Genomic DNA, 21165 nt, shown 5'->3' on the forward strand with positions numbered 1-21165 from the left:
TTTGTGGGCAGTGTGCACATAGCCTGTCTTCTCTTGAGAGCCATGTCTGCCTACGGCGGCTTTTCTCAATAGCAAGGCTATGCTCACTGTGTCTGTACATAGTCAAAGCTTTCCTTAAGTTTGAGTCAGTCACAGTAGTCAGGTATTCTGCCACTGTGTACTCTCTCTCTCTCCCTATAATCCACGATTATGGGACTTAATATGTGACTCTCCTAGTCACCCTCTCTGTCTCTCCCTGTCACCCTGGCAGACCCTGCGCTATTTAAGGCTCAGCCTGGTTTAACCGCTGTGGATGACATCATCGCATACAAAAAGACTGAGGCTACAACCACAGCCTCAGGGGTAGTGGGCTCCTCCTCCCTGGCAGCCCTCGCCGTGCCACCGTGCAGCAAAACCGAGAGTGTGGTGTCAATAACAAGCCAGTGTAGCTACAGTAGCACCATCGTGCATGTAGGAGACAAGAAACTGCAGCCCGAGTCAGGTATACACTACATGGACTCGTTCTCTAGTCTTTTGCTCTTTTTTGTGGTGGTGTGTGTGTGTCTGTGTGTGTGTGTCTACGTGGGCATAGATGTAGCTAGATGTTGTGTACTGAATGTTATCGCACACCTTTGGTGCAGTATCATGTCTGTACTCTGAGGTCATGCATCTTCCAGAAGATACATATGCCATGCATAACCTCGCTTCCCAGAATCCCAGAGATTCACACTCGTCTGGTTCCACGAGACTATACCATGATGTATGATATACAGTAGATGACCCTAGCACACACTGGCGTCCTGCATGTATCTTCCTATCTGCTTCTTTGTAACGTATATCACTGTAATGTATATCACTGTATATATGTATATCCATGTTGCTGAGGGTATCACAGCTGCTCATCTCTTTTAAGACCTGAACGGTTGGATGTTTTCTGTATATATTGTATCTCACTTGCACATCCATGGCTGTCTGCTGGAACTAATGTTTCTCTATCTGTTTTCTCCATGCAGAGATCATTGAGGATGTATCTGGTGGTGGGGAGGCGGTGGAGCAGGTCAGCCAGACTCCTGGGCCTCCTCCTAGTGCTATTTCACCTCCCAGCCTGCAGAGGGAGCCCTATAAGAAGCTGGGTCTGACCAAGCAGGTCCGAGCAAACCACACCCAGAGAGAGCAGCAGGCCTTCCTGTGTCGCTTCAGGGAGTCCAGGTCTTCCAGGCGAACTGTTCCCAATACCTGGAGCGCCAGAAGGGACAAGGTGCTACTGATGGTAGAGTACAGCAGCGAACACGCTTTACACACAATACATTACAATACAATACGTTACATTACATTACAATACATTACAATACAATACGTTACATTATAATACAATAAATTACATTACAATACATTACATTACAATACGTTACATTACAATACATTACGTTACTTTACAATACATTACAATACAATACACTACAACACATTACAGTACAATACAGTACAATACAATACAATACAAACTCAATATAGCTTGTAGACATAGGCTAGTACAATTGAACACAGACACACACAGTACCTTAATGCTTTCATACACTCAACTTCTCACAGTCAAATACATAATGTAATCTAACCTTCTTTTTCTCTCTTCCCCCGCTCTTTCCCCCTCTCCAGCTGTGGCCACTGTGCGCCCATGCAGACAGGCCGAACCCGCTGCCCGTAGAAGCGGACGCAACAAGAAGACCAAGTCCAAGCGGGTAAAACAGAACAAGTTGTCCGATAGTTCTTTGTCCCATAGGAAGAGACAGCAGCAGCCCCGACCCCACCTCCTCTATCAGGGCCTCAACCAGACTTTCTGGTTCCCCTCCAACTCCTCCCAGTCCACCTTGCCGCCCCTGGCCTACCCCAACATAGTGCCAGCCTTCCCTCTCCAGGTCTACCCCGGGGTGGGCACCATGGCTGGAACCATGCCTACCAGCCCTGAGAATTCAATGCCAGGCTTCGGCGACAGTCAGTGCAACCAGGATCCCCAGTGCCCGGCACCAAACATCCAGCCCTCCCCCTTCTCTATTCCCATGGTGGCTCTGGTTCTCCCCAACTACATGTTCCCTCAAATGGGGAGCGGGGCTCCAGGACAGCAGCCTTTTTACCAGGTCGAGACGACAGGCTACTCCTCCCAGCCACAGCCCTTCCTCCCACAGACATCCCTCACCTTCCCTGCCCAGGGTCCCTTCCTGCCACAGCCCTTCCTCCCACAGACATCCCTCACCTTCCCTGCCCAGGGTGCCTTCCTGCCACAGCCACAGCCCTTCCTCCCACATACATCCCTCACCTTCCCTGCCCAGGGTCCCTTCCTGCCACAGCCGCAGCCTTTCCTCCCACAGACATCCCTCACCTTCCCTGCCCAGGGTCCCTTCCTGCCACAGCCGCAGCCTTTCCCCCTACAGACATCTCTTCCCTTCCCACCACAGTCATCCTCCACCATCCAGGCCCAGTTCCCGGGCCAGAACCCTTTAGCCCCCCAGACAGGCTTCCCAATTCTCACCCAGCCTTTCTCTTCCATGGCCATGGAGCCCCCCAAGCCTTCTGGGGAAACCACCCAGTCTCGGGGCTCCACACCTGGGTCCATGGATGGCAGGGACCAAGTGCCCTCCCCTCCAGTGTTCCAGTCACCATGCAGCTCACCCCTGCAGCTCAACTTACTGCAGCTGGAGGAGACACCGTGCTCCCTGCAGAGGCAGCACAGCATGGTGGTAGCGCCCTCCAGTGGTGATCCCCCGGGGAATAACAACTTCCGCGATAAGGGAAGGAGTGTGGTCTGCCAAGCCATGGAGAAGATCACGCTTCAGCAGGTAGGACATAACCCTGTTTGTTGTCTTTCCCCCTACTGTCTTCTCTTTCTTTAGCTTTTTGCCTCTCTCCCTCCCCTGTTTCTATTTTCTATCGTTTTATCCAACCACCTGTCCTACAATCTAAGCTCGATGCCCTCAACACACACATATTATCAAGGAACCCACCAGGTACAACCCTAAATTCGTCAACATGGTTACCCTTATAGATATTATCCTGACCAACTTGCCCTCCCTCCAAATACACCTCTGCTGTTTTCAATCAGGATCTCAGCAATCACTGCCTCACTGCCTGCATTCACTATGGGTCCGCGGTCAAACGACCTCCACTCATCACTGTCAACCGCTCCCTAAAACACTTCTGCGAGCAGGCCTTTCTAATCGACCTGGTCCGGGCATCCTGGAAGGTTATTGACCTCATCCCGTCAGTAGAGGATGCCTGGTGGTTCTTTAAAAGTAATTTCCTTAACATCTTAAAAAATGTAGAACTGAGAACAGATATAGCCCTTGGTTCACTCCAGATCTGACTGCCCGAGACCAGCACAAAAACATCCTGTGGCGGATTGCACTAGCATCGAATAGTCCCCGCGATATGCAACTGTTCAGGGAAGTCAGGAACCAATGCACACAGTCAGTTAGGAAAGCAAAGGATAGCGTTTTCCAACAGAAATTTGCATCCTGTAGCTCTAACTCCAAAATGTTTTGGAACACTGTAAAGTACATGGAGAATAAGAACACCTCCTCCCAGCTGCCCACTGCACTGAGGCTAGCAAACACTGTCACCACCGATAAATCCACGATAATCGAGAATTTCAATAAGCATTTCTCTACGGCTTGCCATGCTTTCCTCCTGGCTATCCCAACCCCGGCCAACAGCTCCGCACCCCTCGCAGCTACTTGCCCAAGCCTCCCCAGCTTCTCCTTCACCCAAATCCAGATAGCAGATGTTCTGATAGAGCGGCCAAACCTGGACCCGTACAGATCAGCTTGGCTAAACAATCTGGACCCTCTCTTTCTAAAATGATCCACTGCCATTGTTGCAACCCCTATTACCAGTCTGTTCAACCTCTCTTTTGTATCGTCTGAGATCCCTAAAGATTGGAAAGCTGCCGCGGTCATCCCCCTCTTCAAAGTGGGTGACAGTCTCGACCCAAACTGTTACAGACCTATATCCATCCTGCCCTGCCTTTCTAAAGTCTTCGAAAGCCAAGTTATTAAACAGATCACTGACCATTTCGAATCCCACCGTACCTTCTCCGCTGTGCAATTCGGGTTTCCGAGCTGGTCACGGGTGCACCTCAACCACGCTCAAGGTACTAAATGATATCATAAATGAAGACAGTGCTGTGCAGCTGTATTCATCGACCTGGCTAAGGCTTTCGACTATGTCAATCACCGTATTCATATCGGCAGACTCAACAGCCTTGGTTTCTCGAATGACTACCTCGCCTGGTTCACCAACTACTTCTCAGATAGAGTTCAGTGTGTCAAATCGGAGGGCCTGTTGTCCGGACCTCTGGGGGTACCACAATGTTCAATTATCGGGCTGACTCTTTTCTCTGTATATATCAACGATGTTGCTCTTGCTGCGGGTGATTCCCTGATCCACCTCTACGCAAATGACACCATTCTGTATACATCTGGCCCTTCTTTGGACACTGTGTTAACAAACCTCCAAACGAGCTTCAATGCCATACAACACTCCTTCTGTGGCCTCCAACTTCTCTTAAATGCTAGTTAAACTCAATGCATGCTCTTTAACCAATCGCTGCCCCCACCTCCCCTCAACTAGCATCAGTACTCTGGATGGTTCTGACAAGTACAAATACCTAGGTGTCTGGCTAGACTGTAAACTCTCCTTCCAGACTCATATTAAACATCTCCAATCCAAAATCGGCCTCCTATTTCACAACAAAGCCTCCTTCACTCACGCTGCCAAACATACCCTCGTAAAACTGACTATCCTACCTGTCCTCGACTTTGGCGATGTCATTTACAAAATAGCCCCCAACACTCTACTCAGCAAACTGGATGCAGTCTACCACAGTGACATCCCACCACTGCGACCTGTCTGCTCTCGTCGGCTGGCCCTCGCTACATATTTGTCGCCAGACCCACTGGCTCCAGGTCATCTATACATTTTTGCTAGGTAAAGCTCCGTCTTATCTCAGCTCACTGGTTACCATAGCAACACCCACCCGTAGCATGCGCTCCAGCAGGTATGTCTCACTGGTCATCCCCAAAGCCAACACCTCCTTAGGCCGCCTTTCCTTCCAGTTCTCTGCTGCGAATGACTGGAACAATTTGCAAAAATAGCTGTTGGAGTTGGAGACATATCTCCATCACTAACTTTAAGCATCAGCTATCTGAGCAGCTTACCGATCGCTGCACCTATCCACAGCCCATCTGTAAATAGCCCATCCAATCTACCTACCTCATCCCCATATTGTTTTTATGAACTTTTTTGCTCTTTTGCACACCAGTATTTCTACTTGCACATCATCATCTGCTCATCTATCACTCCAGTGTTAATGTGCTAAATTGTAATTACTTCGCTATGGCCTATTTATTGCCTTACCTTACTCCATTTGCACACTCTGTACATAGACTTTTTCTATTGTGTTATTGACTGTACGCTTGTTTATTCCATGTGTAACTCTGTGTTGATGTTTGTGTCCCACTACTTTCCTTTATCTTGGCCAGGTTGCAGTTGTAAATGAGAACAAATGGCCTACCTGGTTAAATAAAGGTGAAATAAAAACATTGTAAAAAATAACAGAGTGGGTGTGAGGTTATAATGTAATGTAATGCAGTAATGTTGAGATTCCCCAGAATCGCAGCAACACTACGAACGTGTTGTTTTTAGCCTGGAGGTGTTAGGGTTAGGATGTATAAAAGGCTGCTTAATCCGTAAGGTATTAAGTCAATCCTATATTGTCTTCAGCTGGCAGCCAAGTGGAGGTCCGGCACATATGCTATAGATTCATTTGACATTTTCCTCAATATTTTAAGAATTCTTTTACTGTGATATGATGTTATAGTTTCACCAATTCTTTTGGTCTGAAAAGGAGGCTGGAGTACAACTTTAAAGGCACAAACTATAGTTTTTAAACATATTTTGACATCAAAATCGGTCAAAACAGTGGAAACATGCCAAGGGTGTTCAAGGGATACTTCAGTATTTTTGGGCATTGAGGCCCTTTATCTGCTTCGACAGAGTCAGACAAACTCATGGATACCATTTTATGTCTCTATGTCCAGTATGAAGGAAGTTAGAAGTAGTTTTAGCCAATGTTAACTAGCGTTAGCACAATGACTGGAAATCTATATTAACATGGGCTTGCGAAACTACCTCTACCTTCCTTCATACTGGACACAGAAAAAGAAAAATGGTATTCATCTGACTCTGGGGAAGTAGATAAAGGGCCTCATTGCCAAAATCCTGAAGTATCCCTTTAATCAAAATGGTCAATAATGAATTAAAATGGTAGTTATCTGACTCTGGGGAAGTAGATAAAGGGCCTCATTGCCAAAATCCTGAAGTATCCCTTTAAACCCCAGCTCTGTCTGCTCTGCAGGTTGATGTTTATTGTTATGAATGTTGCCCTTGAGGCAGAGCTGAGAAATTTCTGCTAGATGGGCCAGCTGCAAGTCAAAATCGGCTATATCGTAAAAATTCATTTGAAAAAAGATTACTTTTGGCATAAAGGTAAATCAAATTTTGCCAACGTGTCAGGAGAAGTATGGCTGGATTGGTGTGGCTTCACTAAACTTCCAGTTCCTCCATTGTTAAAATGCACAAAAGAAAACTTACCGTAGTTACTGTAAAACAGGTCTCTGCTGGATTAATATTTCAGGACAATATGGTTGAGGTGCCTCTCAGATCATGATATTAAAGGAGCGGAGTAGCAAGAAAGAAAGGATGGGACTGATTAAAGAAAAAAGAGATCAATACGACTTGAGTGGACCTTCTGTTTGTTGACCTTTCCTTTGACCTCTGTCTTGCAGGTGAGTTCGCCAGGCGACGGTAATCCTAGCGACATGCTTGACATCCGGCTCCATTCAGACTCTCACTCAGCCACCTCAGGGTCCATGGGTTCAAGGTCTAATGACTGTGGAACCTCAGCTAGAATGTCTAACAGTGGAAGGTCTAATAATAGCAGGACTTCGGGATGTAGAAGGTCAGCTAGTGGAACGTCAACTAGTGGTGTATCTGGCAATGGCACAGGTCTGTACACACACCTACCCTAGCTAGACCTTTTGTACGTTTGTAAGACATTTGTTCCTATCCCAGTCACTTCCACTGTACCAAACGTAACTCCTGTAACCGTATTGAGGGGTTTTTCCCATCTAAAACTGTGAAACCTATTATTAAGCATATTTTCTGAACAAGACTGGCAGGGACAATAAAAAACATATGACAGAAGGACATGGCAGCAAGACATTACATTCAACCATTTATTGCTTCATGTATAAAGCACTTGAGACTAGAGCTTTGGTGATTCAAAAGTCAAATATCCTAACTCTGTTTTGTTATTCTCCCCTCCAAGTATGCAGCAGCCACACCAGCAAAAAGATCAGAAACTACTTTGGCAGCGTGGATTCATCCCGGAACAGCAGCCAGAAGGTCAAAGGGCACTCCACCGGCTGCGATAGTGGGAGAAGCAGTAGTGTCATGGAGGTGCGGCCAATGGAGATGGAGCAGGACCAACACGACAAGTATATACTGCAGGACCCGCCGTGTTTGGTCACCCCCAACACTGACAACAAGGTCATGTTGACCTATCAGGGTTCCCGAGTGGTGCAGCGGTCTGAGGCACTGCATCTCAGTAGTAGAGGCATCACTACAGACCCTGGTTTGATTCCAGGCCGTATTACAACCAGCAATGATTGGGAGTCACATAGGGCAGTGCACAATTGGCCCAGCGTCGTCCGGGTTAGGGTTTGGCTGGGGTAGGCCATCATTGTAAATAAGAATTTGTTCTTAACTGACTTGCCTACTAAATAAATAAATAATAATAAAACATCTGATGCCCTCGCGGTGAGTTGGAGGAGACAGGAGAGAGGCAGATGGCAATGTGCCCTGGAGTAAGAGAAAGTTGCTTGTGGATGCAGATCTGGGGTCCGTTTGGGATTTGGGATGGGGGAGAATAAACTGGTCCTAGATCTGTGACTACAGGCAACTTCTACCCAGGGCTTGATGAGTGGCTGTGAATGCTGGGGTTTTAAATATTTGTTGGATATTTTTTGCGAGGCCATAAGAAAATGTTTAGATGGGACACAGCACTCTAGACCTTTGGGAAATACTTTCCTAGTACATTGCACTGTACACCCTTGTTGTTTCCCACTCCCTTCCCATATTCACCTGGCATGCTGAATTACAATTGACCATCTGTGTTAAAAGCTTTGCTAATATTAAAGTAAAATTGCAGTTCTGACTTATGTCCACCAGATGGGGCTTTCACACAAAGACCCACAGTTGTTAGGCAAGGTGGATTGAGAGGAAATGTGTGGTTTCTTAAACTCTCCTGGTACCAGACACCCAATCTAGTTAACCATGAAGATCAATTATATCAAATTGTCATCTGATACCCATGACTCCCTCATACCAAATACACATGTTTTAACCAGTAACCAGACCTACCTTTCCTGACACCCTAATGCCCAATACCCAATTACTTGTATGTCCAATAGTATTCTTACTGTTTGAGTATCTTTTCCCTGGTGACATAGGTCCCATGGTTCAGAATACTGAGTGTGTATGTCCCTTAGCCTACTCAGGGGCATCGAGAGGTTGCTTAGAGAAGACAGAGAGAGGCTGCGTGGGATGCAGAAGAGTCAGCCGTGCTTCACTGGGGAACAGCAGAGGGAACTGGTAGAGGTCTACCCCTGGATGAGGAGTGGAGGGCTGCCCAAGGTCATGGACGTCAAGGTGAGCTCTCTCTTTCTCTTTATGGCTCTCTCACTCTATTGCTTTCTCTTTTAACGCTCTCTCTCTTTCCTCCCTCTCTCTTTTTCACAATCACTCTCTCTTCCTTTCTTTTTCTCTTTCTCCTTCTTTCACTCTCTCTTACTCTCTCTCTCTTATACTATGGGCAGTCATTCATGTTTGTCAAAAGCAAGTCTAACATTAACTAACAGAAATGTGTGTGTGTGTGTTGTTGTTTTGTTTAGGCCTTTTGTTTTGTGTGCTTTGAGGAGGATGCTCCAGAGGCAGTGATGTCTGAGGAGCAGCCTGACCTAGACATGGGAGACACAGGGACTGAGACAGGCGAGGTCAGCCCCTCCAGGAAGCCCGGCGAGGAGCCCTTAAACACAGACACCTGCCCTTGTCCCTCTTCTGGCCTTGGATCATCATAGCCACATCCACACCCTGAATCCACCCACCGCTGTTGATTGTAACATCAGCACTTCCTCCCAAGACTCGTTCTCAAGCGACATCAATTATTGACCGGGTCCCACCCTCAGACCAACAGCTGTCCCTGACCAGGGAATTACCATATTGGACTATCTAGTACTGCATGTGTCCTGCTGGTGGTACACACCTTTTCTACAACCAGCTAAACCGTCTGGAAACTCTGCTACAGCCTGAGAGACCAACGGCCCACCTGGTCAATTCATTTTCTGTGTGTGAATGTGTGAGAGAGAGAAAAAGAAGATGAGATTGAGGTTAGGCAGGTAGCCTAGCGGTGGGCAGGTAGCCTAGCGGTGGGCAGCTCGCCTAGCACTCGGCCAGTAACCGAAGGTCGCTGGTTTGTATCGGCGAGCCGACGAGGTGAAAAATCTATCGAGGTGCCTTTGAGCAAGGCACTTAACCCTAATTCCTTTTGTAAGTCACTCTGGATACGAGTGTCTGCTAAATTACTAAAATGTCAACTCGGTGAGTTCCAGTGTGTGCAAAACACTGTTCTTTCAATTCCATCCATCTCTTTTCCTGTGTTGTTTCACTGATTAAAATTAATGCTTTCACTGAAGTTTAAGACTTATAGTCTTGTTTTTGTGTTGATGGTAGCCAAGAATATGTAGTGGACTTGCTGTTTTTCAACTGTCTCTCAATATGAGAAATATATATATAATTTGAAGCATCGGTAAATGGTTGGTGAAATGTTTTTTACCCCCAATGGTTTCAAAGAGATACTCTATTTTTATACCAAAGAATAATATCTGCTAGGAAAGCATATGTACAATATATGTATTTCTATGTTCTGAGTCTCACAATATAAATATAGGAAGAAACCAGCATAAGAGAACTAGGACCAATATACATGTGTTTACGGTGTGTTTACTGACATATTCAATCACTCCCTATCTCAGTCTGTTGTCCCCACATGCTTCAAGATGGCCACCATTGTTCTTGTACCCAAGAAGGCAAAGATAACTGAACTAAATGACTATCACCCCGTAGCACTCACTTCTGTCATCATGAAGTGCTTTGAAAGACTAGTCAATGATCACCTCCACCTCACCGGCCACGCTAGACCCACTTCAGTTTGTATACCGCCCCAACAGGTCCACAGATGATGCAATAGCCATCACACTGCACACTGCCCTAGCCCATCTGGACAAGAGGAATACCTATGTAAGAATACTGTTCATTGACTATAGCTCAGCATTCAACACCATAGTACCCTCCAAGCTCATCATTAAGCTGGAGGTCCTGGGTCTCAACCCCGGCCTGTGCAATTGGGTCCTGGACTTTCTGATGGGCCGCCCCCAGGTGGTGAAGGTAGGAAACAAAATCTCCACCTCGCTGACCCTCAACACTGGGGCCCCAAAAGGGTGCGTGCTCAGCCCCCTCCTGTACTCCCTGTTCACCCACGATTGCGTGGCCATGCACACCTCCAACACAATCATCAAGTTTGCAGACGACACAACAGTAGTGGGCTTGATTACCAACAATAACTAGACCGCCTACAGGGAGGAGGTGAGGGCACTCGGAGTGTGGTGTCAGGAAAACAACCTCTCACTCGACGTCAACAAAACAAAGGAGATGATCATGGACTTCAGGAAACAGCAGAGTGTGCACCTCCCTATCCACATCAAAGGGACAGCAGTGGAGAAGGTGGAAAGTTTTAAATTCCTCGGCGTACACATCAACGACAAACTGAAATGGTCTACCCAGACAGACAGTGTGGTGAAAAAGGTGCAACAGTGCCTCTTCAACCTCTTCAAACTCAGGAGGCTGAAGAAATTTCGCTTGTCACCCAAAACCCTGACTAATTTTTACAGATCCACAATCGAGAGCATCCTGTCAGGCTGTATCACAGCGTGGTACGGCAACTGCTCCTTCCTCAACCGCAAGGCTCTCCAGAGGGTGGTGTGGTCTGCACAACGCATCACCAGGGGCAGACTACCTGCCCTCCTTGACACCTACAACACCCGATGTCACAGGAAGGCAAAAAAGATCATCAAAGACAACAACCACCCAAGCCACTCCCTGTTCACCCCGCTATCATCCAGAAGGCAGGGTCAGTACAGGTGCATCAAAGCTGGGACCGAGAGACTGAAGAACAGCTTCTATCTCAAGGCCATCAGACTGCTAAACAGCAATCACTAACTCAGAGGCTGCTGCCTACATTGAGACCCAATCACTGGCCACTTTAACAAATGGATCACTAGTCACTTTAAACAATGCCACTTTAAATAATGCAACTTGAATAATGTTTACACATATCTTACATTACTCATATCATATGTATATTCTGTATGTTATACCATCTATTGCACCTTGCCTATGTCGTTCGGCCATCGCTCATCCATATATTTATATGTACATATTCTCATTTACCCCTTTCAGATTTGTATGTATTAGGCAGTTGTTGGGGATTGTTAGATCACTTGTTAGATATTACTGCACTGTCGGAACCAGTAGCACAAGCATTTTGCCACACTCGCATTAACATCTGCTAACCATGTGTATGTGACAAATACAATTTGATTTGATTTGATAATGTGTTTGTTTTTTAAACGTTTCATTTACAGGGTTCATAGTACAGCGTATTGGCTGACTAAAGAGTACAGTTGGTAGGGGAGGCTTATAGAGAAGTTGTTTTTTGTTCACCATTTTCTTTCCAGCCTGTGATTGATGGTTTGACCAAGCTTTGAGGAAAGAGTGTCCTATAACACTGTTCCAGGATCAGCTTTCCCAAACACAAAGCATCCTGTTATAAGCTATCAGGCTTGCTGGCCTTGAAACAGTGTTTAAGAGCACACGGTAGTAGCAACACTTTCTGTAAATTGGCTGGGATAGTTATTGGGTCTAAGCATTTGTCAGGACTCATCCTTTGTCTAATTTTTTAAATATTGTTTTTATTTTAAGCACTGGAAACACACATTGTCTACCTGCATTTTTCCTAATGATTTCTTTACAATGGGTCTTGTATGTCTCTGTATTTCTGTATTTCTTGTGTTGTTGGATAGTCACTTTAAAAAGTGTAAACACATTGGCTGTGTTAATGTGTTAATGTTTCGAAAAAAAAGTAAAACATTTTAACATTTAAATATATTTACGCTTCTAGCCTACTCTTTATGAAAACACAATAATCTGACATAAATGTAATAAAATCACGTTGGTAACATACATTTATTTCATGACATATGTTAGGAGACCTTTTTCGTGTTTGTGTGTATTCAGGATAAGGCCATTGTGGAAATACTTTCAGTGAAAATACGATCAATATAGAAGGATATCCTAGCAAGTTCTCCTTCTGATGTCAACAGCTCCTAAAGCTTTAGACCAAAGAGCCATTTTCATGTTTTTCCCGAGATCAATTAATTGCAATTCTTAAGTGATTTCAGTTCTTAATTAATTAGGTTAATTTCGGTAGATGGTGTAATGGACCATTAATGATGGCACGTTCTTAATTTGGGAGGACCTGAATGACTTGAGCAGTTACAGAAAATGGACCGTTGGTGAAATGGTTGGCCATATGCTCACTTCACTAACTGTTCGAATTGAATGGCAGTGTGGCATTTCAAAATAAGCCTATCAGACAAAATAGGGCTATTAACCACCGCATGTTAGTTATTCAATCTTTTCCTGCAGTATAGAACATTTAATTCCGATGTGCCTAAAAATGTAAGAGGAGAGGGTCAAATAAAATCCTAATGCTCGCGACCAAAAGCCCATGGCTAGAGGTTATCAGTGGAAACTGGACAGGAAGGCAGACAGACAGTGAGAGAGTTGGAAAGATTTTTGCACGGCTTTTAGTAGCTTGGATCAAAGCGGCCACGGTCATTCACATGCCTCGCCGTTCGCACCTATCCCAATTTGATGATCAGGTGTGAATCTGGACAGTTTCCCTCCTGCGGTGATGGTCACCTCTGGGGTTCCGCTAATCTGGAGTCGGCTACATCGTAAACTGACAACAAACAGTCTGTGAATGTCTCCTAATAATATGGATTTCAGGTAGAGAATTAATATACAATTCATCCAATTCATTATAGTCACCTTGGCTAGGCTATAGGTTATAGAGAAGGTGTTGGATTGTTGATGTGTGTTATTTAAACGCTAGCTAGGGTACTCTTGCAAATGAGCCATATAACTCACTGAACGTTGCGTATAGGCGAATGAAATGGCATTATAACTTATCTTTAGACTTTTTTTCACATCATGCATGCATATGTATTCGATTATACAATGAGAAGAACAATTATCATTGGAATAACGAAATAGTCTTTAGAAAAACATTGTTTATCGTCTGTGGTTTGGAAAACTAAGAGAGGAATAACAGGGTCTTAACATGTTTATGTTGGTGGGAGTTGAGACGTTGCTAGTATATGGAGGTGTCAGAAGTGACACTTAGGGACATCAGAGAAACTTCTAAGGTGCCACTAGGTCGTCCACTGAACCCGAGGAGAAACGCTTTCATATTCAGTGTAGGTATCTGTGGTGGGCTGTTGGGGGTCTGTTGAGATCTTTCATGCTCAAACAGTATACTTCTTCAAAGATTACAACACATGTGCTAGTGCTTTCTACTTTTGACTGAACGGGAGGTCATATTATCTGAGGTCATATTATCAAAGATGGTGGATGAATAAAGATGTCTTACTTGGAGTCTCGGTCGTTAACCGTTGGAGAAAAAAGGTCTCAGTTCTGGTCTTCTTCAGGGTGGCTCTCTGTGTCTGGTCTGCTTAGTTTGTTGTCTGGATATGAACCAGAAATAAATAGCGAGTGGGATGGCTCACTTTACGTTTCTTATATTACCCCACACAACCTCGCGGTGAACTAACATCTCATGATATTGACATCTCCTTGACATATTTCAAGGAATCAAAGCTGTCAGAATATCAATGAAGGCCCAGTCATCAAATGAACCAGCTGTCAGATCTCACACTGCATTGTAGAGAAGCCCCAAGGCAGACATTCTCACCTCATAATGGCCCACCGGCCCAGCTGTGCTAAAATAGGACTCAATTAAAACTTCCAAGCCTACCTTCACACACAAATGGCATACAAATGTTAATGTATGATTCAGATCTTAAAAACAATGCTACCAGTGTAAAGCTGAAATGTGATTACTGTGGAATGACTGTTTGAGTTTAGCAGGCAATAATTTTTGCCATTTCTGCTCCCTGTTTTAGAAGTGTGCTATGCAGTAGACTTCCTTGAATGGATCGATAGTCCATTACTTTGTGTTCAATTCTTCACAGCTAAGTACACTAAACAAAAATATAAACGCAACATGTCAAGTGATGGTCCCATATTTTATGAGCTGAAATAAAAAATCCCTTAAAGTTTCTATAAGAACAAAATCTTATTTCTCTAAAATGTTGTGCAGAAATGTGTTTACATTCCTGTTAGTGAGCATTTCTCCTTTGCCAAGATAATACATCCATCTGACAGGTGTGGTATATCAAGAAGCTGATTTTAAAAATATGATCATTACACAAGTGCACCTTGTGCTGGGGACAATAAAAGGCCACCTTAAAATATGAAGTTTTGTCACACAACACAATGCCACAGATGTCTCAAGTTTTGAGGGAGCCCTTTTGTGGGGAAAAACTCATTCCGATTGGCTGGGCCGGGCTCCCAAGTGGGTGGGCCTATGTCCTCCAAGGCCCACCCATGGCTGCACCACTGATTGACTGATTTCATTAAATGAACTGTAACTGAACTGTAACTCAGTCAAATCTCTGCAATTGTTGCATGTTGCGTTTATATTTTTGTTTAGAATAAATAGGATAAACTGAGTCCAATATGAAGAGAAAATGCTTTTAATAAAATTAACTAAGTCAGTGTTTGACAATTTATGTCTGAAATGAGATATGGACATGACATAATCAGGCACAAACACTTAAAAAACGGTGTTATTACAATGTTACAGACTAATGTTACAACATTTATTTTCCTCAACCTAAACATATAAAATAATTTACACATTACTATGTGTGGTTTAATGGGACAGGTTATTTTCTATACAGCCATACTATTAACAATTACATATTTACATCTGCATTCAGGCCTACTGTACCCTCCCTTCACTGAAGGTAAATAAACCACCTATATCTGGCAAAAAGACATCTCAGATCTATAACAATGTGGAATTATTCAAAGTTGAACTATTACATACAATTAATTCATTAAATAGCTTGAATACTTATTAGTTGTTCAAACGCATTATTAGAATGGTTCAAATACAAAAAAGAGCTTTTTAAAATGATGCCACCTCTAGCCTATTTGCAACACTTTGCATTGCCAAGTGAAGTTATAGTGTCCCACTTCACATGCTAGTCCTACAAAATCTCTCATCCAACAGCCTAACAACATTCCAAGGAATTTGATCTTCAGCATTACAGAATAAAACCCAATATACAAGAACTATTGCAGGCTATTCTTCTAGTACAGGACAGTTGTAGGCCTCATTTGGGGCTCTACCAGGGTCTCCACATGGACTCAGAATAAGCCGCTGTGGGCATGTTCAGAACATCCTGGTTCTCAGCGTCCACAGAGATGTGGTTCTGCTCAGAGTCAGTCTCGTCCAGATCCGAGCACAGGTCATCGCTGGAGGTAGTGGAGGGCGCCGGGGAGAGGGCTGAGGAGCTGCAGCTGGAGATGCTCTTTCCCCCAGGGGAGACCAGTGCTGTGTATATGCCCTCAGAACTGGGCCAAGTGCTGTTACTGGAGCAGTCTGTCATGATATCTTGGATCATCACCTGGAATTTGTCCTCGTCGTTTAGGGGCATACATTCGAGGAGGTGGTTCAAGAGCTCTGCCGCAATGGTCACGTCAATTCCAGGGCAGTTGGACACGAAGGTGTGCACCTCATGCATGCACTGGATGTAGCCCGCAGCAAACCTTTCGCGTGCCTCCCGGTTCACAGTATCCACCTCTGACAAAGCACAGACAGAAAGGTACATTTATAACAATCTTCATTTTATCACCCTGTTGCAGGAGAACATTACTGCAATGCATGAAATGTAACACATGCTGTGTATTTGAGGTTTAAAACGGATTCTGAAGTTTGTTATTAAAGCTTTGAAATTTCAGACTTGAATCAACCTCTACAAAAATGTCCATGAATTATAATCCACATAATTCACATTTCCTGTTGCCGCTGGATTATGTTCCTGCTGTAGCAAACTGTCTTAAATTAAGATCCTACATATGTAGGCCCACACACTACTTTCCACTAGTTTTATGAAATGTCCACGTGCATAATACCATCGCGTGCATAAACCTAGCCTATGGGCCTATCTTACCTTGTGCTCGGCTTTGAATGATACTCTCCACTCGTTTCACAGTCATCTCCAGTACTTCGGCGTTCTCCATCTTTAATTGTAACTGTGAATGTCAGATTGATCAAATGTAAATAACTGGTTTACAATGTAACGATAATAGGCTACACAAAGAGAGGGAGAGTGTCAGATAACGTGACATAAAATGTGCAAAAACGTACATCTGTGTCTGCGAGCAGAACTCGGAGTTCTTGCAAACTTTCATTGATGCGAGCCCGTCTCTTTTTCTCAACCAACGGTTTTCTGGTCTGAAAAAAAACAAAAACATTGACCGCACATGAATAAATTATATTAAGTTACACTAAATAACACTCAATACACAACAATCAGCGATACTTTCGCCTACCTTTCTGTCCACTTTAATGCCATAGTATTCACCCTCGTCTCTTCTCAGTCCGTTTTTATTATTGGGAGTGGGGGCCATGTTGGAGAAGTTTAACCCAGACACTGCCAAAAACGGAGGGTTGATAAATCCACACGACCGTTACACACCGTGAATGCGACAGATGGCCTCCGGTCCCTGTTGCAAACAAAGCCAAACTGTACTTGTGCAGACGGGCACTTGATTTGTTATGCAGCCTCAAGCGCAACGATAGTGCCAGTAGTAGGTATTTATAACGCCTCACCCAATTTACATGTGAATAGAGGGCCTGACTACGCGAGCAGAAGATTGTTGAGCGCAATGCGAATCAGCCAATCGCTGGTCTAGCATTTTGTCCTCTGAGCGCTATGGCAGTTGTCGGCAGAGAGAGAGAGAGGACTTGGCTCGACCGTAAGAGGGCTATTCTTTGGTCTGTGTCCCGGCCCGAAATAGTTTATTCTTTCATAACCCACCATTCTAGTAGTGCTCCTGAGACCAATATGTTTTGAAAGAGATGGAATGAAATTATGATAATAAATAGCAAAGAGACAGTATTTTATCGTCAACTTTAAAAACAGCATTATAGGCCTATAACTTTACTTAACACATAAAACCAATATTTATTGAATTAGCTAATATAAAACGCTAAGTAAAAAAAATACATAAAGGATCATTTTGAATGTGTCCTATAAATGTTTTATATCGTAGGCCTACTCACCATACCTTACAACTCAAACAAGCACTTAGCCTCATAACAACCAATTGCCAAATGCCATTAGCCTCTTGCAACAGTCACAGACAATTCTCATGGTATGTCATTAGTCACCTTTACGTGTATTTCAAGTTTAATTGTGGGCCATTGCATATGCTGTCCAAACACAAGGCAGATAGCCCGGTTAGCCAATGTGCGGGAGCACTGGTTGGTCTGCCCAATTGAGGTAGTATGTACATGACTATGTATATATGACAAACAGAGAGTAGCAGCAGCGTAAAAAGAGGGGTTGGGGGGGCAAACACAATGCAAATAGTCCGGGTAGCCATTTGATTACCTGTTCAGGAGTCTTATGGCTTGGGGGTAAAAACTGTTGAGAAGCCTTTTTTTCCAAGACTTGGCACTCCGGTACCGCTTGCCATCAAATCAAATCAAATGTATTTATATAGCCCTTCGTACATCAGCTGATATCTCAAAGTGCTGTACAGAAACCAAGCCTAAAACCCCAAATAGCAAGCAATGCAGGTGTTGAAGCAAGGTCAAAACCGAGGAAGAAACCGAGAGAGGAACCAGGCTATGAGGGGTGGCCAGTCCTCTTCTGGCTGTGGAGATTATAAACGAACATGGCCAAGATGTTCAAATGTTCATAAATTACCAGCATGGTCAAATAATAATAATCACAGTATTTGTCGAGGGTGCAGCAAGTCAGCATCTCAGGAGTAAATGTCAGTTGGCTTTTCATAGCCGATCATTAAAAGTATCTCTACCACTCCTGCTGTCTCTAGAAGGTTGAAAACAGCAGGCCTGGGACAGGTAGCACGTCTGGTGAACAGGTCAGGATTCCATAGCCGCAGGCAGAACAGTTGAAACTGGAGCAGCAGCACAGCCAGGTGGACTGGGGACAGCAAGGAGTCATCATGCCAGGTATTCCCGAGGCATGGTCCTAGAGCTCAGGTCCTCCAAGAGAGAGAATTAGAGAGAGCATACTTAAATTCACACAGGACACCGGATAAGACAGGAGAAGTACTCCAGATATAACAAACTGACTCTAGCCCCCAGACACATAAACTACTGCAGCATAAATACTGGAGGCTGAGACAGGAGGGGTCAGGAGACACTGTGGCCCCATCCGATGATACCCCCGGACAGGGCCAAACAGGAAGGATATAACCTCACCCACTTTGCCAAAGCACAGCCCCCACACCACTAGAGGGATATCTTCAACCACCATCTTACCATCCTGAGACAAGGCCGAGTATAGCCCACAAAGATCTCCGCCACGGCACAACCCAAGGGGGGGCGCCAACCCAGACAGGAAGATCACATTAGTGACTCAACCCACTCAAGTGACGTACCCCTCCTAGGGACGGCATGAAAGAGCAGCAGTAAGCCAATGACTCAGCCCCTGTAATAGGGTTAGAGGCAGAGAATCCCAGTGGAAAGAGGGGAACCGGCCAGGCAGAGACAGCAAGGGCGGTTCGTTGCTCCAGAGCCTTTCCGTTCACCTTCACACTCCTGGGCTAGACAACACTCAATCATATGACCCACTGAAGAGATGAGTCTTCAGTAAAGACTTAAAGGTTGAGACCGAGTTTGCGTCTCTTACATGGGTAGGCAGACCATTCCATAAAATTGAGCTCTATAGGAGAAAGCCCTGCCTCCAGCTCTTTGCTTAGAAATTCTAGGGACAATTAGGAGGCCTGCGTCTTGTGACTGTAGCGTACATGTAGGTATGTACGGCAGGACCAGATCAGAGAGATAGGTAGGAGCAAGCCCATGTAATGCTTTGTAGGTTAGCAGTAAAAACCTTGGAATCATCCCTTGCCTTGACTGGAAGCCAGTGTAGGGAGGCTAGCACTGGAGTAATATGACACAATTTTTGGGTTCTAGTCAGGATTCTAGCAGCCGTATTTAGCACTAACTGAAGTTTATTTAGTGCTTTATCCGGGTAGGAAAGTAGAGCATTGCAGTGATCTAACCTAGAAGTAACAAAAGCATGGATTCATTTTTCTGCATCATTTTTGGACAGAAAGCTTCGGATTTTTCCAATCTTACATAGATGGAGAAAAAGCTGTCCTTGAAACAGTCTTGATATGTTCGTCAAAAGAGAGATCAGGGTCCAGAGTAACGCAGATGTCCTTCACAGTTTCATTTGAGACGACTGTACAACCATTAAGATTAATTGTCAGATTCAACAGAAGATCTCTTTGTTTCTTGGGACCTAGCACAAGCATCTGTTTTGTCCGAGTTTAAAAGTAGAAGGTTTGCAGCCATCCACTTCCTTATGTCTGAAAACAAAGGCTACTAGCGAGGGCAATTTTGGGGCATCACCATGTTTCATTGAAATGTACAGCTGTGTGTCATCCGCATAGCAGTGAAAGTTAACATTATTGTTTGTCTTCAGGAAGGCCTTTTGTCCAGATGGGAAAGGGCATTGTGGAGTGCAGTAGAGATTGCATCATCTGTGTATCTGTTTGGGCGGTATGCAAATTGGAGTGGGTGTAGGGTTTCTGGGATAATGGTGTTGATGTGAGCCATTACCAACCTTTCAAAGCACTTCATGGCTACAGAGGACGTGAGTGCTACAGGTCTGTAGTCATTTAGGCCAAGTTTGAATTGGAAAATGTGCCACATTTCATTCCAGTCCTATTTCAGTCTTGAATAGGCTAAAGGAATGTCTTATCTACATTGTATTCTACTGTAGGCCTGTTCATCCTTGGGCACATGGGCTCCATCCATGCTTCTGTTTATTGAGAAGTGTACAATTAATTTGAGATAATATTGTTTTCTCTCCATTTGTGCTCTATTCCTCTCTACAGATCTGACAGACATACAGACATCTCATACACTGCTAGAGAGGTTGTTATTATCTCATATGAATAGTTCATTACTGCTCAGTAGGAAGATGCACATACGATATGGCCTTTATAAGAATAAAACAGCCCTTAAACCAAATAAAGTGTTACCACAACTTTTTCAACAGTGTGACATCACACCTTATATAGCTTAGGTCAGTGTACCTTATCAGTTACTATACCAACTGAATTTTGCTCTGCCCGGAGTTCCCCTAAAGTACCCCCTCATGTGTATTTTACCAGTAAGCCTGTGGTCTCAAGAGTCTTCTCAAGTACCCCTGTGGATGGGCAGAGTACCCCCAAGGGTCCTAGTACCCCTGGTGGGAACCCCTGATTATAAATGTGTGGTTAGATTCACATACTCTCACATATCCAATTTCCCGTCATTAAAGAGATAATTTGAGTATCACTCCTGTATATGAGTATCATTATAGACTTCCGGAATATCAGAGCCTATTGAGGAAAATCAGCAGAGAAAAAACGCTAAAAATAATATAAGGAAGTTATACCCATATCTGGTGCAAAACTTCAAAATAAAAGTCCCTGAACGAATCTCACAAATAAACCCCTATTTTTGAATCGAATTCATGCAGTGAATTCAGGTGCAACATTGTTTTTAGTCCAGAAATATCGATACAAACATCAATCAAATTATTATAAAACATAATAACATCGACAACAGGTTAATAA

At 44.3% G+C, this 21165-nt stretch overlaps 2 protein-coding genes across 2 annotated transcripts in view; one reads left to right on the forward strand and one right to left on the reverse strand.

Moving 5' to 3' along the window:
• LOC118395197 (period circadian protein homolog 2-like) overlaps positions 1-9784 on the forward strand; it is a 36926-nt gene extending 27142 nt beyond the window's left edge. Inside the window, 8 exon segments of the mRNA XM_052462689.1 lie at positions 251-481; positions 993-1187; positions 1190-1249; positions 1636-2813; positions 6819-7038; positions 7361-7619; positions 8592-8742; positions 8985-9784. Coding sequence (XP_052318649.1) covers positions 251-481; positions 993-1187; positions 1190-1249; positions 1636-2813; positions 6819-7038; positions 7361-7619; positions 8592-8742; positions 8985-9170 — 2480 coding nt within the window. The 3' untranslated portion in view covers positions 9171-9784.
• Positions 9785-15010: 5226 nt separating this feature from the next.
• On the reverse strand, positions 15011-17291 carry LOC118394588 (transcription cofactor HES-6-like). Its single transcript, XM_052463589.1, has 5 exons — positions 17174-17291; positions 16894-17067; positions 16709-16795; positions 16512-16593; positions 15011-16141 (listed from the first exon to the last, which is right to left on the reverse strand). The coding sequence occupies exons 2-5, from the start codon at positions 16969-16971 to the stop codon at positions 15684-15686; spliced, it is 705 nt and encodes a 234-aa protein (XP_052319549.1). The 5' UTR covers positions 16972-17067; positions 17174-17291; the 3' UTR covers positions 15011-15683.
• Positions 17292-21165: the final 3874 nt, after the last annotated feature.

The sequence above is a fragment of the Oncorhynchus keta genome, chromosome 15, assembly GCF_023373465.1.
Source record: "Oncorhynchus keta strain PuntledgeMale-10-30-2019 chromosome 15, Oket_V2, whole genome shotgun sequence".
In the NCBI taxonomy this organism is placed as follows: domain Eukaryota; kingdom Metazoa; phylum Chordata; class Actinopteri; order Salmoniformes; family Salmonidae; genus Oncorhynchus; species Oncorhynchus keta.

Bases quoted from the DNA above. Each gene is read 5' to 3' on its own strand.
- LOC118394588 (XM_052463589.1), bottom strand. From the start codon at position 16,971: ATGGCCCCCACTCCCAATAATAAAAACGGACTGAGAAGAGACGAGGGT. The intron at 16,594-16,708 runs GTACGTTTTTGC...TGACATTCACAG, and splicing joins TTCTGCTCGCAGACACAGAT to TTACAATTAAAGATGGAGAA. The intron at 16,142-16,511 runs GTAAGATAGGCC...GTGCTTTGTCAG, and splicing joins CATTCAAAGCCGAGCACAAG to AGGTGGATACTGTGAACCGG.